General features: G+C 42.2%; 2 protein-coding genes across 3 annotated transcripts in view; one reads left to right on the plus strand and one right to left on the minus strand.

Moving 5' to 3' along the window:
• The window catches only part of WNT5B (Wnt family member 5B), a 142,097-nt gene that overhangs the window by 72,109 nt on the left and 53,393 nt on the right, over positions 1–16,595 (plus strand). For both annotated transcript variants that reach the window (XM_021001520.2, XM_021001521.1), the window contains one exon: positions 2,418–2,537. In XM_021001520.2, coding sequence (XP_020857179.1) covers positions 2,418–2,537 — 120 coding nt within the window. The remainder of the gene's footprint in view (positions 1–2,417; positions 2,538–16,595) is intronic.
• Positions 12,436–15,393, minus strand: FBXL14 (F-box and leucine rich repeat protein 14). Its single transcript, XM_078156092.1, has one exon. The coding sequence runs from the start codon at positions 15,238–15,240 to the stop codon at positions 14,038–14,040; it is 1,203 nt and encodes a 400-aa protein (XP_078012218.1). The 5' UTR covers positions 15,241–15,393; the 3' UTR covers positions 12,436–14,037.

The raw sequence follows: 16,595 nt of genomic DNA on the forward strand, positions 1-16,595 counted from the left end.
AAACCTAGTAGTCTCATCAGAAGTCAAAGGAAAACCAATCAAAAAACAGGAAGCAGACAGGGTCAGATTACCTAATCTGAGTGGTTGGTGTTTCTTTGTTAATCTACATAATAACTTCTACTTTTCCAGAGTAAAGAGGAGGGAGAGGGAAAGAAAGAGGCAGCAGTGGTCTGCCAATCTTGAAACACTGCCTAGCATTCTTACATCATTAAGGATTTTCCTAGCTTAGTTCATGGGGTTTGTTTAACCCTAAAGGGTCTGATATTTAGGGTCAGAAATGAAGACAGTTCCATGAAGTAGGAGCTTCTTTCTCCCTGCGGCTCAATGGGGCCATCAACAATATGTGTGTGTGTGTGTGTGTGTGTGTGTGTGTGTGTGTGTGTGTGTGTGTGTGTAAAATCTGTACTAAATTCTTTTAGAAAACAAAAGGATATTGAATACAGGAATCTGTAGCCTGTGGGGGTAGATTTGGAATTTTTCTTTTTTAAAAAATTTATTTATTATGTTTAGCTTTCAATATTCACTTATTTATGTTTAGTTTTCAACATTTACAAAACAACAGATTTTGAGTTCCAAATTTTCTCCCTCCACCCCAAGATGGCATGCAATTTGATATAGGCTCTACATAAACATTCGTATTAAACCTATTTTCACATTAGTCATGTTGTAAAGAAAAATTAGAACCAATGGGAGAAATCACAAGAAAGAAGAAAAAAAAAGAGAGGGAGCAAATAATATGCTTTGATCTGCAGTCAGACTCCATAGTTCTTTTTCTGGATGTGGACAGCATTTTACATCATGAGTCTTTTGGAGTTGTCTTAGATCTTTGCTTTGCTAAAAAGAAATAAATCTATCAGAGTTAATCATTGCACAATGTGGCTGTTTCTGTGTATAATATTCTCCTGGTTTTGCTCACTTCACTCAACACCAGTTCATATAAGTCTTTCCAAGTTTTTCTGAAGTCTACCTGCTCATCATTTCTTATAGTACAATAGTATTCCATAACATTCATATACCACAACTTGTTCAGCCATTCCCCAATTGATGGGCATCCTCTCAATTTCCAGTTTTTGCCACCACAAAAAGAGCTTATATATATATATATATATATATATGTGTGTATAATATTTATACATGTGAGTCCTTTTCTGATTTATGTGATCTCTTTGGGATACAGACCTAGAAGTGCTATTGCTGGGTCAAAGGGTATGCACAGTTTTATAGCCCTTTGGGCATGATTCCAAATTGCTCTCCAGAATGGCTGGATCAGTTCACAACTCCACCAACAATGCATTAATGTTCCAGTTTTCCCACATCTTCTCCAGCATTTATCATTGTTCTGTTTCATCATATTAGCCAATCTAATAGGTGTGATGTGGTACCTCAGAGTTGTTTTGATTTTCATTTCTCTAATCAATAGTGATTTAGAGCATTTTTTTCATATGACTATAAGTAGCTTTAATTTCTTCATCTGAAAACTGCCTGTTCATATCCTTTGACCATTTCTTAATTGGGGAATGACTTGTGTTCTTATAAATTTGACTCAGTTCTCTGCATATTTTAGAAATGAGGCCTTTACGAGAGACACTGGTTATAAAAATTCCCAGTTTTCTGCTTCCCTTCTAATCTTGGTTGCATTGGCTCTGTTTGCACAAAAAATCTTCAGTTTAATGTAATAAAAATTATCCATTTTGCATTTCATAATGTTCTCTATCTCTTGTTTGGTCATAAATTCTTCTGCTCTCCATAAATCTGACAGGTAAACTATTCCTTGCTCTCCCAGTTTGCTTATAGTTTCTGCCATATTCTTTTCCAGTTTTGCCAGAAGTTTTTGTCAAATAGTGAGTTCTTATCCAAGAAGCTACAGTCTTGGGTTTATCAAACAGTAGATTACTATAGTCATTGATTACTGTGTCTTGTGTAACTAACCTATTCCACTGATCTACCACTCTATTTCTTAGCCAGTACACCAAGTAGTTTTGATGATTACTGCTTTATAATACAATTTAAGTTCTGGTATGGTTAGGCCACCTTCCCTTGAATTTCTTTTTATTAATTCCCTTGATATTCTGGATGGAATTTTTCTTGAGGCAAAGAGTCAAATTTTACCTTGACATAATTTTAGATAATGGACTACCTAGTTTTGTGACTCTGGAAACCTCAGTTTCTTTATCTTTAAAATGGAGGTAAAAATAGTACTTACCACACAAAGTGGTTGTGAGGAGCAAACAAGTTGATGTATATAAAGTACTTTGCCAACTTTAAAGCACAATGCAGATATGAACAAATATTAGCCAGTAACCCATACTTGTAGAGTGTTTTAAGCTTGCATGATTTCATTTGATCCTCACAACAATCTTCTCTGTGCCTCGGTATCTTCACATGTATAATAGGAAAAAATATTTATTTGCTACTAGGTCATCAACGATACCTCTAAAATTATGAATCTGGATGACTGGGAGGATAGTAGTGCCCTCAACGGAAACAGAGAAGATTGGAAGAAGGACCAGTTCAAGAAAAGAGATGACGATCTATTAGTAAGTATATACTTTGCTTCATTTAATCTTTCTATACTAATCCTTATTCTATCTCACTGGCATATTTTAAACATTTCTCCTAATTATATTATTCATGACCTCAAGTTTCTTGTGGCAGAAAAGGCCAATCTTTTTTAAAAAAAAAATAACATTTTATCAATGGGGTTATCAAGACATAGAATAATACTGTGTAATGAATTAAAAATGATTATCATACAAAGAGCAATAGAGAGATGGGTGGGAGACTGCAATGCATAAGCAATGAAGAACTTCAGATATGAACAGAAGTGAAAGGTGTCATCAAGGAAATGAATGAGAGAGAAGGTGGGCTGGTCACATGAGGTAAAGGGATGACAGACAAGTGGACAGCCTTTGCTACCCTTGCAAAATCAGAAGAAAGCAAAAAAGGCTTCCAGTGTGTTGAATGGACCCTTTGGCAAACTTATGGGACGATATAAACAAGAGACACACAGGATAAGCAGGCATGAAGGATGGGGATGAATTACAACCTGAACTCCTAAATCAATGAGTGCCAGACCCATTTGGGTATGTCCAATCATCCCAACTAAATGATGCCCAAGTGGGCAGGGGCCACATCTTCTCCCCCAACTCCTCTTCCCCCAATACCTAACACAACACACATAAGAGGTTTTTTAATAAATCTTTGTGTGAATAAATTAATTTTATCATGTTCCTTTAGTCCTCTTTAAGTGGGGCAATACATCCTTGTTCTCTTCCCATTCTTCAACCTCCATGTGGATTGCCTTTCTTGAATCTGTATCTATTCAGTGTGGACACAGAAAATGCAATATTCAGGTAAGGTCCCTGTAAAGTTTCCCAGGGAAACTTCAGTTCTCTGTTTCCTAAGGCCTGTATGGAATACTATCAAGAATGATTGCCTTTACACTTAAATACTGAGTAGCAAGAAGCATTTACTTTCTTGTCCCCCCCAAAAGTCTTTATCTGTGTTATTATACTCCCAAGTAATGAAATCCAATAAACCATAACTCAACAAACTAATAGGATTTGATGAAAATATCTCCTAAGGCAGATATCTCCTAACCCCAGGTCTGTGAACATTTTTTGGGGGGGATAATTGTAAGAATAAACAACAACAGCAGCAAAAACATTTTAATTGGTTTCCTTTGTAATCCTTTTTTATTTTATGCAATTAATAATAGCTTGCCTTTATATAGCACTTTAAGTTGTGTAAAGTGCTTTACATTTGATCCTCCTAGTAGTCCTGAGTAGTAGGTACTCCTGTTCCCATTTTATAGACAGGGAAATTGAGGCATGGAGCATTTAAATGACTTATTCCAGCACTCTGGGATGTATAAAAAGTTTGAGAGTGGTTAATTAATCATTTTATTAATCATGCGAGCAGATAATTAATAAAAGTAGTTGGTGACACTCTTGAATGCCAGAGATCCCTCAAGGAACCCACTCAAGGTTTATATGCCCTTGGAAGAGTGAGGTGTTCCTGAGAGGGGCAATTACCTCTGATTGGTTAACAATTAATGAGAATGAATAGTATGAGAGGTGGACCTATTTTAATGAGGGGCAGGGGGAGGTGACTTTGATTATGTCACCCATAGATAAAGAGAGACTATCTCAAACCAGACTACCCCCAGTCCCAGGCAATCTAGACAAAAGATCTATCCCCAAGCTGGGCCGGCCTGTACCGGAACACAATAGGCTGGAATTTGCCTTAGATTAAATTCTTTGTTAGGTTTTCTAGTTGGGTGGGGTATTCTACGCAGGATCAAAAAGCCTGTACCCTGGGGATTTGGGCAATCTCATCCATCAACAATGTCCTTCAGACTGGCTTGACCTAGTAGAGAATGATAAAACCCTGGGTCTCACCAATAATCATTTCTCTCACCTCTATTCACTGTACCACCTAGCTGCCTTACCATTATTTGAGGAGGGGTCCAGGTACATGACACACACAAAAAAGGTTAAGAATCTCACATAGTCACCAAACCACCTTCAGCTCTGTGGTTGGCTATCCAAACCATGAAGTCTTTCCCCCACTATCAACCCAGCCTTGGATTCTAGATGTCTCTGCAGTCAAACGGCTTCTTTGTAAGATCTGTGTCAATCTTATCTTTTCCTTTAATGTCCATTTTCCAGAGCAGGAACCTAAGTCTATGTGTGAGAACTCACTTCTGTACCAAAACTAGAAGTTTTCCATAGTATGGCAGATTTTTAAAAGTCTGTCAGGCTCCAACTTGTATACCATCCTCAGGTGAACCTTTTGAGTATGTCAACCCTTGTCCTCATACAGAAATTTTCCTTATTAGCAGCTTTGGGACATATGCATACAGGAGGCTGTTTTTCTATGATAATGCAACTATCCCCTTTTCCTCTCAATGTTAGAAATAATATACATTATATTATACATTAAATAATAAATAACTATAAAATTTAGTTTAGAAGATGCACTCATTTTCCTCATGTAATCTCTTAAACTTTACCCCCAAATGTGGTCATCTTGAAAAAAAATACGATTAAAGGTGGTTTTGGGGGTTGCTTTTTGATCGCTAGAGCACCTGGGTCCAAATCCCACCTCTGACCCTCACTGACCTCTATAAAATGAGGGTCTAGGCTCAATAGCCTCCAAGGTCCTTTCCAGTTCTAGAGCTGTGATCTTAAGTGCTAATAACTAAATAGCATAGTTTTAGCTGGCCTCCCCCCCCCCCAAATAATGAAAGTCTATAATGCTCTGTCATTAGTTTCCCTCATCTTCATCCTTTTCAAATTATGCAGTCACTGAAGCTGATTTCCCAGTGAGCTCTGATACCCTCAAGACGATTTCAGGAGAAGAGGAAGAGAAGGAAGGCTGGGAGAAAACTGTTAGAAAAGAGATTTAAGATTTTGAATAGCAAATAGTCTCCAACTCATAGGCAATGTTGCCACCTGCTGACAGTAAGCAGAACCTGCAGCCTTAAGTGATTTAAAAAAAACAACCCACAAATATTTAAATTTCATCTTTTTCTTTTCCACATTCCTCCATTTAAATCGCGCCTTTGAAACTTCAGAAAGACCAGATCTGAACCTTTCCTTTCTTTAGCAACATCCTCTTCATTTTCAGAAACTAGGAGAAAAGAAACAAGACAGGGTTTCTGGCTACCTCTTACTTTCACAACAGAAGGAGGGAAGCTGGTTCTTTCAGTAGAGGAAGGAATATGGTGAAGAAAGAAGCTGTTTAGGAAAAGGAGGAAAAATTCATTTTTTCCTCTAGAATAATCTGTGCTAAGAAACTGGTTCTCTTAATTCTCCATATATATAACCTCCAAGTATCTGATATATGTATTTCAAAATTTCAAAGACTCCACTGATGCTGACGTTAGGATCTCCAAACTTAGACTTGTCTTTGGATGACAGACATACATACAGGCTGTCACCAGGTCTGTTCTTGAAGCCTTTCCACCTTATAATATAGGGTGGGCCAGAGCTTGGGCTTCACTATCATGGCCTTTGAAAACCCAAAACCAGTCACCTTGTCACAGTTAGACCAAGACTTGAGTTTGTGATGCAAACAGCAACAAAGTAAGACTGCATGTGGATCCTGTACTATGTGAGATATTTCCTTTAGTGAGATGCCTGATTCTAATAAGACAATGACGTTACAGCATGGGGGAAGAGGATGGAGCAGACCACTTTCTTCAGGCAGTCAATGCTCCAGTTGTTGACATTTGTCTCTGAGGACAATAGTGGGACATCTGCCTCAAGATCACTGACTTCCACCAGAATTAGAATATTTTATCCACTCTGGGATCTAAAAACTTGAGAATATATGTCTGTTCCATATAAGAAGGGCTTTTAACATCAATTCTGTGAAAAAATTTTAATATGTTGACAACTATATTTCAGTATGATTGGTTTCCTTTGTAATCCTATGTTTTTATTTTGTGCATTTAAAAACACTATTCTGAGAAGGGGTCCATAAGCTGCCAAACCAGATTGCCAGAGGGGTCTATGACACAAATTGATAACTCCTGCTCTAAATGTAGCAGCAAGAGAGCCTGATAAAGTCACACATAATGACTATTCTTCTGTTGGATAAAAATGTTATCTAAAGCAAGGCGTGTTTTAATGGATAATCATCATGGTAGTTGTAGTAGTAAGTGTGTTCCTAAAAGGTTTTGTGTATATCATCATAGCTCAAATTTTCTAGACAGGTTTAGCTGTTTAAGACAAAGAATAATGAATCCTTTTAAAGCAAGTATCTGTACCCCGATTTATCTGTGTACCTCTAGATTTTCATACTAAGTTTGCTTAAAGCAAGTTAATTGGATTGTCTAGGCTATATTAAAGTTATTAATTGCTAACAAACAAGTTTGCAACCTTTGGGAAATTAATGGTTGAAATGCTGGTAATGGATTTGGAAAGGCACTTTTCATCTAAGATTCTTGAAAATTTATTTGAGAGAATTTAGCACTGTTGTAGGTTCTCCTTTATCTCACTCATCAGTAAATTTCTTGGTTTAGTAAATTTTTTTTAATATGAGAACTAATTTTGGGTTTTTTTTTTCTCCCTCACTCAGAAAAAATCTTACCCTGACACTCTTGTTAGGTCTGGGAGAAAGAGAGAGGAAGTTATCTACTCTGCAGTTTAATACCTGTTTTGGAGCAAGATTTCCTAAAGAGAGAAGTATGGTAGGAAATAGAGATGTGGAATTTTATTTCCTAAGGAAGAAGGGGAGGAATGGAGATACCAGTATTGGAATTTCATCTTAATTATGTCTTCTTGCATCTCTTGTATATAGGAAATAATTGCTTTGCATGCTGTTAGGTAATTTAGGAAGCTATCTTGGGGAAGTATTACTGTACTAAAAATCATGAAAAAATTTTTTTTCCTCCAAGCACTATCAACTCAGAGAACAAATCTGGCATCATGTCTTTTTCATCTAGGTAGCAATTACACAATTACCATTTGTGCTAGAGTAGACCCAGAGCTTCTATGGGAGCATGAAAGTAGAAGGATGGTATGCAGAAAGTGCTATGCAGTTCCTGTTCAATTCTTACAAATTTTCTTTGAAAAGAAGGATTGGCAACAGGAGAGTATCTTTTAAAAGTCCAAGTATTTTACATGTTTGTTGGAAGAGACTACATAGCTGGTACTTCTTCAACTTGATTCTGTTTCATGGAAGAATCACAAATATTCCGGGATGCTTCCTGGTCTCTCAGAGGAAATTAAGCATGCACAGGATGCTAGTTTTGTGGTTATCTTAAGTACAGAGTTCCAGAAGATTCCTCTCCAAATGGAGATGGGGGTGGGGGTGGGGAAGGGAAGGGAGGGGAGGGAGGAGTTAGTATTGGCCTAAATTCTCTTAAGACAGCTGGTGACAGATTTGACACTAGAGGGTACCAACAGTCCCATCTTCCATTTGCCTACTCTCTCTGGGTTCTTAGAATCTCCCGAAGTCGTCTGTATGCAATGGAGGAGGACCATACATATCTAAGATAGTCTGCTGCTTGAAGAATACTAAATAGTAAAGTTTTCAGCAATGGCTTTTTCTGTCACAAAGAAAAGGTAATATGATGTAGTTGTTCTTTCATCTGTGAAATGGGGATAATACCAGAGGCAGCTACTTCGCAGGATTGTTGAGAGGATCAAATGAATTCGGGGTAGGCTTTTGAGCACTATGTAAATGTCAGCCATTAGTAAGTACCATTTTGAGGAGATGGGTAAAAGGTGGCAGCCAAGCAGTAAAGGAGAGCTGGATCAAAGAACTGCCTGCACCTTGGATGCTATTCTTCTGATGTGGTTATTAGAGCAAGGTCTGGAACAGAAGTTCTGATAGGACTAATCAGCCCAGGCAAAATTCCTTAACCCTTTCATGCATCACTTGTCTTGTCTATAAAAGTGCCAGAAATATTTGCTACCACACATCCTATTTGTGAAACAAAACCCAAGACACAACTCTTTGAGAAGCTTAGAGGAATCTGCAGGTAAATCATATTCAGGGATACAGATTCATTCCACTTGGTCTTGTTATTCCAGTTTCTTTACAGCTGAAATAATTTTCTTCTGCCCTTTGTGGTTTAGAACCACTGCTTTCCTCCACAAATAAAAATGTGTTTGCAGGATTTGTCCTTTAAGCCAAATTATAGAAAGAAAAAGACCTTTCAGCTTATTTATTAGGGGAAGAAAGTGTATATGATTTCTTTTGGAAGAAACGGGGTGGAGGTGAGGGGGAGATGATAGGGAGACTAGACTTGTGATTACATTGGTCCAGGGAACTCCCAGGTGAGAAGACCCCTTTACCAATGCAGTTCAGCACTTTCTCTGAAACTTATAGTGTGGGAGACTTCCCTAGAGCACTTTCACACAACCAGAATATGTCCAAGGTAAGACCTGAACTCGGGACTTCCTAGCTCTAAGGCTAGTGCTCTGTATCCGTTATGCTAGGCTGCATCTTCTAGATGGAAGAATCCATCTGAAATAATTGATGTGAAAATGCTTTAACAAACACTATATAAATGTGGTGTAATGGAGAGAGGCCTGAATTTGGAATCAGTTCACTGTGCTAGCTTACTCCTTGTGTCTTCATTTCTCTGGGCCTGTTTCTGTAAAATGAAGGGTTTGGATTAAATGGTTCCTAAGGACTCTTTCAATGCAAAATTCGATATTATGAACTCTTTCAGTGTGGCTGAAAACAATACATAATAATGCCACATGCACGAGGTCTTTAATTATACTTTTCTTGTCCATTACCTGGAAGAGTTAGCTTTTCGGAACCAAATTATTAAGATCAGTATTTGAAAATGAGAATGTAAGACATACTCCTTCTTCAAGACCAGAAGGAACTGTGACTTCATTAGTGTGGCTCCTCCTGGTGACACAGATTGGTCTTCAGAAGTTGCTGAGTCCAACGTTGTGATGACCTTCTCAACTTAGCTATACTGGTACTTGGACAATGGCAGGCACAGACTTTGAGAAGACAGGATCACCTCCACACCCTGCTAAGGTATAGGAGTAGTCTCTCTAAAAGGAAAAAAATGCTGATTAACAGCAGTATTTTGTGGTCATTTACACTTACTAATTTTCCAGAAAATCTAAGAGTTGAAAGTGTATACTCTTACTTCATCTGTACACTTCATTTTGGTTAATTTAGAAATATTTGGCATTTAGTCAAATGGCTTTCCTCTAAGACCATTAAAGTATTTTAGCTTTGCTTACCTTTATAGACACGAATAGAGGTAAATGCATTGCCTGAGGCATTTCCGTAGTACCACACTTAAATATTTGGAATTGGATCCAGTGTTCCAACTCCTAATCCTAGCTTTATCCATAATCCTTATGATTTCATCAAAAAGCCTCACCTTCTGACTACTCAGTGGTTTATGGTGGCACAAAATTTAGGTTTTGCCTAAAAGGGCAAAGGGATAAAATTCACTTTTAAAGGGGATGATGTCAGATGGAAGAAAAGAGAATAAGAATAGAGAAGACAGACTACTCCAGACTTATCATAGGTCCCTCCCCTTTTACTTTAGAATAGTGCTAAAAAAAAGAAAAAAAAATCAAAGGCCAAGGCCTTTGATTAGATTGAGAAGCAAAATTGGTTCGAAACTACCTAAGATCTTGGTTTTGTTTTACATCTTTTAATCTAGAGATCTTACTGCCAGTGTCCCTCAAACCTTTGAAAACTTGAGTTCATGTACTCAAAGTCAAAAGTGAAAGCATTTATTTCTCTTCCAAAGCCAGTCTATTCTTGGTGGCTCTGTTGAAAAACAAAAAAACTGTAATCTTAAAAGATTTCAAATGTTTCAGTTACGGAAGGAAAAATGACTTTTCCCCCCCAAATCATTTCCCCCTTTAAGGAGATCACTTTTGAAAAGTGATTTTTAACAATGTTTTTTAAAGGATGACATGGACTTTAATTAATTTTGTTTATTAACTGCCAAGTAGGGAAGAATTTTTTTTTTTACAAAAGCCTAATAAAATACTTGTAGGTTCATATGAAGAACATCCTCCTTAAGACTGAGGAATTCAGCAGAGAGGAAGGACTCTATGGCTGGGAACATTATGCAATGATGCCAACAACCTTGGCCTGGTACCCACTTGGCGTCCTTGGGGGGCTGCAGAAACCATTTCAGCCCTGCAGTTGAGTTTATCAATTATCTTTTCAGCACAGACTGCAATATTAAAAGGGCTTTTGCCTGAAAAGGTGAGATCTATTGATATTGTTTCTGTGGCAATGTGATGTTTCCATCAAGACCATGAGATTTATAAAAACAGGTACTATACTTTGATTTTCAATCAGTCTGATTCTAGTTAGCACTTGCTTACTTTCCAGCTGTGAGTTTTGGGCTACCTTTTATATCATTCTCCTTCTCTGCTCTTTATCAAGCTCAAGTTATTAGTCAAACATAACGGACTCTCCAGAGTTTGGCAATGAGCCTTTTAAGAAAATCTGGCTAAATCACTCAACTTTTTCAGAAAGATGGTTTTTAAGATCCAAATTATCTATTTTAGTATGAGGACATTTGGTCTCTCATTTCAAATCTTAGTGTACCTTAACCTAGAGATAGTAAGTCTATTTCTTGCCATAAATATTTTTTAAAAATTAGATGCATGTTTAGGGGTGCTTACTGGTTGTATCCAAAAGGAAAGAATGTATAGTTTATTTCCACATATATGGAAGGACTTCTAAGAATCAAAATGGGCTAAAACCCTCATGAGTTGTAGCATGGTGTTAAATTAGAATTCTGACCCTGATCTTAAGTTTCTAGTTTTTATTTGGGGTTCACACATCATCCTTTTTTTCAGTAAGTATTGTAAACTTCTAGCTGGGAAGAGATCCACACCTCCTTCAAAGCAAAGGAAGATGGATATAGTGTCAGGCTCAATTAGACCCAATTGTGCTGGCTTTCCTAAAGGGAACAATGCAGCTTTTGTGATATACTCAAGCAGAAAGCTTGGAAATTTTACAAAACAATCTTACCCTAGCCGAAGCCTAGATGCTGGCCTCTCCCTGGGAAGGGGGCTGATCCAGAGAAGTTTTGTATCCCTATTTTACATAGATTTTATAAATGTCAGCTCCTTTATCTGTATGACTTAAAAAATGAAGAGCGTAAAACTCTGAATAAAAATAAGCCAGAAACTTCATATCCATACTCTCAAAGCAAGTAGGTGTCAGATTTGGAGGTAACTAACTCTTCACTAAAGGGATAGCAGAGCTGTAAAAAGCCCTCATGCACTGTAAAAACACTCACCAGGGTAGAATCAGGGGCCTGCTTTATTAACAGTGGAAGTGGTTAAAATGCAAATATACAAGAACTTCTGGTCTCCCCTCCCCCAGGAAAGGGCTTAAATACAGCCAGGCCTGGAGAGGAATGTTAAAAAGAGGGGATGAACTGCACTACTCTTTTCCATGGGGACCTTCACACTGTGAGAGATTCAGTATGCATGACTGAACAAGCGAGCAAGGACAGCTCTCTCTTAACTTTCCTGAACAATGGCTTTAGCTCCCTCCACCATTTCATATCCTCCCCACACCCACTATGAGAACCGTAAGGGAGACCATTACTCCTTCTACTCCTTTTTTCAATGGATTTTTTTTTGCCCCATAGTTATACCCCACTCCCCCTGAAAGAAAAGTTGGCCATTCTGTTGGGTTTTGTTTCATTTCTTGAAATTCCCATGTGGATGATATTGTATTCTTAAAGCAAACAGAAAAACTGGATTTAAACTCAAGTTTGATATATCATCTAATTTCCAGGACATTTCAATGACAACACTGGTCCTTCTAAAAAGTAAACTTTTAACCATAAGGCTATCATACATCCACACAGAATGCATTATTTTCTTTTACTCTCTTTAGAGTATACAAAAATAAACACACAGTGCCTTAAAAATAACTCACAGATAGACTGATTTTTTTCAAAAACATATTTCATATTTCCTCTTTTTATTATATAAATATCAGTTTAACCTTTTACTGTAAGAATATAAAATGTTTTTAAGAGGATCTTTGTTATTATTTATACAAATTCACAAACAGTACAATTAATTGATAGGGTCTCTGGGTTTAACTCCGTGATCTGGCCTATTACTGTGGAGGATTCTTAAAAAAAAAAAAAGCCCTCCCTATTCAAAAAGTAAACATTTTTTAAAGCCACTGTTCCCACCCACCACCAAAAAACAAAAATAAGGAAAACAAAAAAAACCAAAAAAATAAACAACCCCCTAAACCAAAAGTCATCTATTCCTCCATTTAGAAACAGAATTTTAAAAAACCCACGAGCTCCATTTTATTGACTGAACTGAGATAAGACACGAATTTCAGTCTCCTCCCCCTTCAGATCACAGCCCCTGGGTTCTACAGGCCAGCTCTGCACCTTTCTCCACTCCCAACAGGAAGCCCCTGTGACCTTTTTTTTTCTTCTTGGTAGGGAAATTTGGAAAAGGGGTTGGGGGAGGGTAGAGTTTGCATATATAATAATCATTTTCAAGACACAATCTGCATCTCACTTTAAACAAAACAAAAAACAACAACAAAAATAAACCAGTCCAGTCCTCATTTTCCCTATCATTTGTGCTATAAATTAAGTCAAGGTTCAGAGATACAGTTGGGTCCCCCAATCCCTATGGAGGAAAGAGAGAAAATTATAGCCAGAATATGGAAGTGAGATACACTGGATGGGGGATTTAGGAGAATCAAAACAAAGATTTACAAACCCATAGGGGTCTCTTTCCAGTCTAGGCACAAAAATGTTTCAGTCTCAAAATATCTTTCTTGTAAGAATTCCAGGGCTTCAGAAAAAAGTAAACTAAAACGAGGTAGCCAGACATATATAAATGTATATATTATATATATTTCATACACATATATATAATATATAGGATATATTCAGCAGAAAAGAATGGTACTTAAAAATCCACAAGGATTTCAAATTTCTTCCAAAATAAGAAAAAAGGGAAAAGTAAAAATAGCATGAATACCAGATTTGCTATAAAAGAAGAAATAATGAGAAGAGACCAGGATTAGTTACACAAGTAGAGGAGGATGTAGTAGCTGGGTTTGCTTTTTTTTTTTATACACTTCGAAATAAAAACCAGATCACAGTATTCAAATAAATACATAAGTGAAGGCAGAGATTCTTCAGCAACTCCCCTGGTTTAAAGAGACTAGTCACACTTTACCCTCCTTCACCCTACACTCCCAGTGCAAGGTGGTATGGGGTACAGGCAAGCTGAATCAGTCTTCAATTCCTATGCAAAAAGGGGTGGCTCTATGTGACTGGGTCTGTCCCCATCCTCAGTGTGAAGGAAATGGTAGGGTAGGTGTAGCAGAGGAATGACAAAGCTGGATCTGTTTCCAGCCCCAAATGCCAAGACAGAATAGGCTTGATGGGGCACAAGGAAGGGAAGAGAAAATGAATATGTTGGCTAGACATCATTGCGCCCCCCCCCCATCCATTGAGATAATCTGCTGTCCAGTCCACAAGGGTAAGGAGAAGGGAGGGGAGGGAGCCTAGCACTGTTGCCCTCACCTGACCTTCTCACTCTCAGTCATCTGCCAGAGTCCCAGGTTGAGCACCTTGAGGCAGGGCAGCTGAGTAATTCGCTCTAGTCCCCGTTTGGTAATTCGAGTGCAGCCATAGAGGTCAATACCAGTGAGCTGGCTGAGATGTTCAGCAATCAGCTCCAGGCCCTTGTCAGTGATTCGAACACACTGCCCAATGTTGAGGGTGCGTAGCCCGTGCATCTGCCGGACCATACGATTGATGCCATCATCACTGATGTGGCAGGAGCAGAGGGAAAGGGACTTGAGGCCATCCAGTCCCTGGGCAATATAGGCTAAGCTCTGGTCACCCACTTTGTCACAGAAAGACACGTCCAGCCCAGAGAGGCGCAGGCTGCCCATGGCCAGGTGCATGATGCCAGTGTCGCTGATGTTATCACAGGAACGCAGGTTGAGGCTCCGCAGGCTCCCCATGTGGGACAGGTGCAGGAGGCCGGCGTCGGAGATGCCCCCGCAGAAGCTGAGGTTCAGCAGCCTCAGGCCGGTCAGGCCTCTGGAGATGTGCTTGAGGGACAGGTCGGTAAGTTTCTGGCAGTCCTGCAGAGTGAGCTGCTCCAAGCCCAGGCAGCCCTCGGCCGCGCTGCGGGTCATGCCCGCCAGGTGCCCGATGCCCACGTCCGAGAGGTGGCGGCAGCTGCGCAGGTTGAGGCTCTTGAGGCGCTGCAGCCCCCAAGCGATGAGCAGCAGGCCCGTGTTGGTGATGTTACTGCAGCCGCCCAGCTCCAGTACCTCGAGGCCCTTGAGGTACTGGGCGATGCGGCCCAGGCTGCTGTCGGTGATCTGCTTGCACAGGCTCAGGTTGAGGGCCCGCAGGGAGCCGATCTCCTGCACGAACGCGTGGCCCAGCCCGTTGTCCGTGAGGTTGTAGCAGCCGCTCAGGTTCAGGCTCTCGATGTTGGCCATGCCCTGGATCACGTAGCTGAGGCTGCGGCGCAGGCTGAGGATCTGCACCCGCCGGATGCCGCGGGCCTGCAGGCTGGGGAACAGGGACGGGTTGGCGCGGCGCAGGTGCAGCTTGGCCTCCACCCCCCGCCACACCGACTTGTGGTAGGCGGCGTCCCGCCAGGCCGTGCACACCTGCGCCGCGCGCCCCTTGTCCCGGACGTCCAGGTAGCTGAAGATCATGGCCAGCAGCTCCGGGAACAGGCACGAGATGTGGGTCTCCATCTTCCTCCTCCCCCCTCTACGGGCGCCGGGGGGGAGGAGGCGCGGGCCCGGGCCCCAGCCGCCCCCGGCCCGAGGAGGGGCCGAGCCCCGCTCACCGCCGCCGGCGCCGCCGCCGCCGCCGCCGCGGGCCCGAGATCCCCCCCAGCTCTCCCGGCCTTCCGGCTCCGCGCCGCCGCCAAAGCCGCCAAAGTCGCTCCTCCTCCGGGTCCGTCCTTCCTGCCTCGCCGGCCCTGCCCTGCCCTGCCCGCCTGCCTGCCCCCGTCCTCCCGCGGCTTCGCGCTCACATGCCGGGCTGCGGGCTCGCTCGTTCTCTCGCTCGCTCGCACTCACGCGGCCCCGCCCGGCTCCGCAGGGCCCCGCCGCTGTAGCTCTAGCCCCGCTGGGCTCGGGGAGCGAGGCTGCTGCCGCCGCTCCGCCGCCGCCGCTCCCACGCCCCCTGCTGCATCCTGCTCTTCCTCCTCCTCCTCTTCCTCCTGCCGCTGCCGCCTCTGCCTCCGGCGGCCGCCGCCGCCGCCAGGCCGGGAAGAGGTCGGGTGGGGGCGGGCGGGCTGGCAGGGAGGCCGGGCGCCCTAGGCTCCGGGCCGCCGGAGAGGCTTCCTGCTGCCTTTGTCTCTCGCCCGCTTTTCAAACCTAGCAGCCCCGGGCCGCCCGCACTCCGCCGCCCAGGCGGGGGGGACAAGGCGGCCGATCTGGACGGTGAAGGCCGAGCTTTCTCTCCCCCCTCCGCCCTCCCGCAATTGGGCGCTCCCGGCTCGCGCAAGGAGATCGCCGCCGCCGCCGCTTCCTCCTCCTCCTCTTCCTCCTCCTCTCGCCGTCTCGGCCGCCGTCGCGAGGCTCCCCTCAGGCTTCAGGGCTAGCGGGCGGGCTGCGCACTTGGTAGAGTCCGGGGCGTCCCCCGCCACTCAGCAATTCCTTCTCCCTCCCTTTCTGGCTCCCCCCACGCCCTCTGGGACAGTGGTATGAGCCAGTGCTGCCGGAACAGTCGGAGCCGTTACCCTGGAAACCGAGTTCTTCCCTTTCTCCTCGGCCCAGATTGTTAACCCCGTAGGCGCCGGATGAGAACCTACGCCAGCCCACTCTTCCTGGCCCGCCCCTCAGTGAGGCGCTCGCTCCCTCTCTTTCCCCGGGCCAGATTCCTCCCGGTATGACCTGCCCAACGACCACTTACTCCCTCCCTGCCTCCCATACCTTTTTTTTTTTTGGCTGGGGCTTCCTCCCTGTATACACGCAAGTCTGGAAATCTCCCGCCCCTTCCATGTGCTACCTGCGTGGCCAGGGCAGCCTTCCCACCTCCTCTCTGTCCCCTCAGCCAGGTGTCATCTCTGGTGAATCCTGTCACCTTCAGGACTCTTCCA

Source organism: Phascolarctos cinereus, unplaced genomic scaffold (genome assembly GCF_003287225.1).
Source record: "Phascolarctos cinereus isolate Bilbo 61053 unplaced genomic scaffold, phaCin_HiC Scaffold_1;HRSCAF=81, whole genome shotgun sequence".
In the NCBI taxonomy this organism is placed as follows: domain Eukaryota; kingdom Metazoa; phylum Chordata; class Mammalia; order Diprotodontia; family Phascolarctidae; genus Phascolarctos; species Phascolarctos cinereus.

Excerpts from the sequence above, each read along its gene's own strand:
- FBXL14 (XM_078156092.1), bottom strand. The coding sequence starts at position 15,240 with ATGGAGACCCACATCTCGTGCCTGTTCCCGGAGCTGCTGGCCATGATC.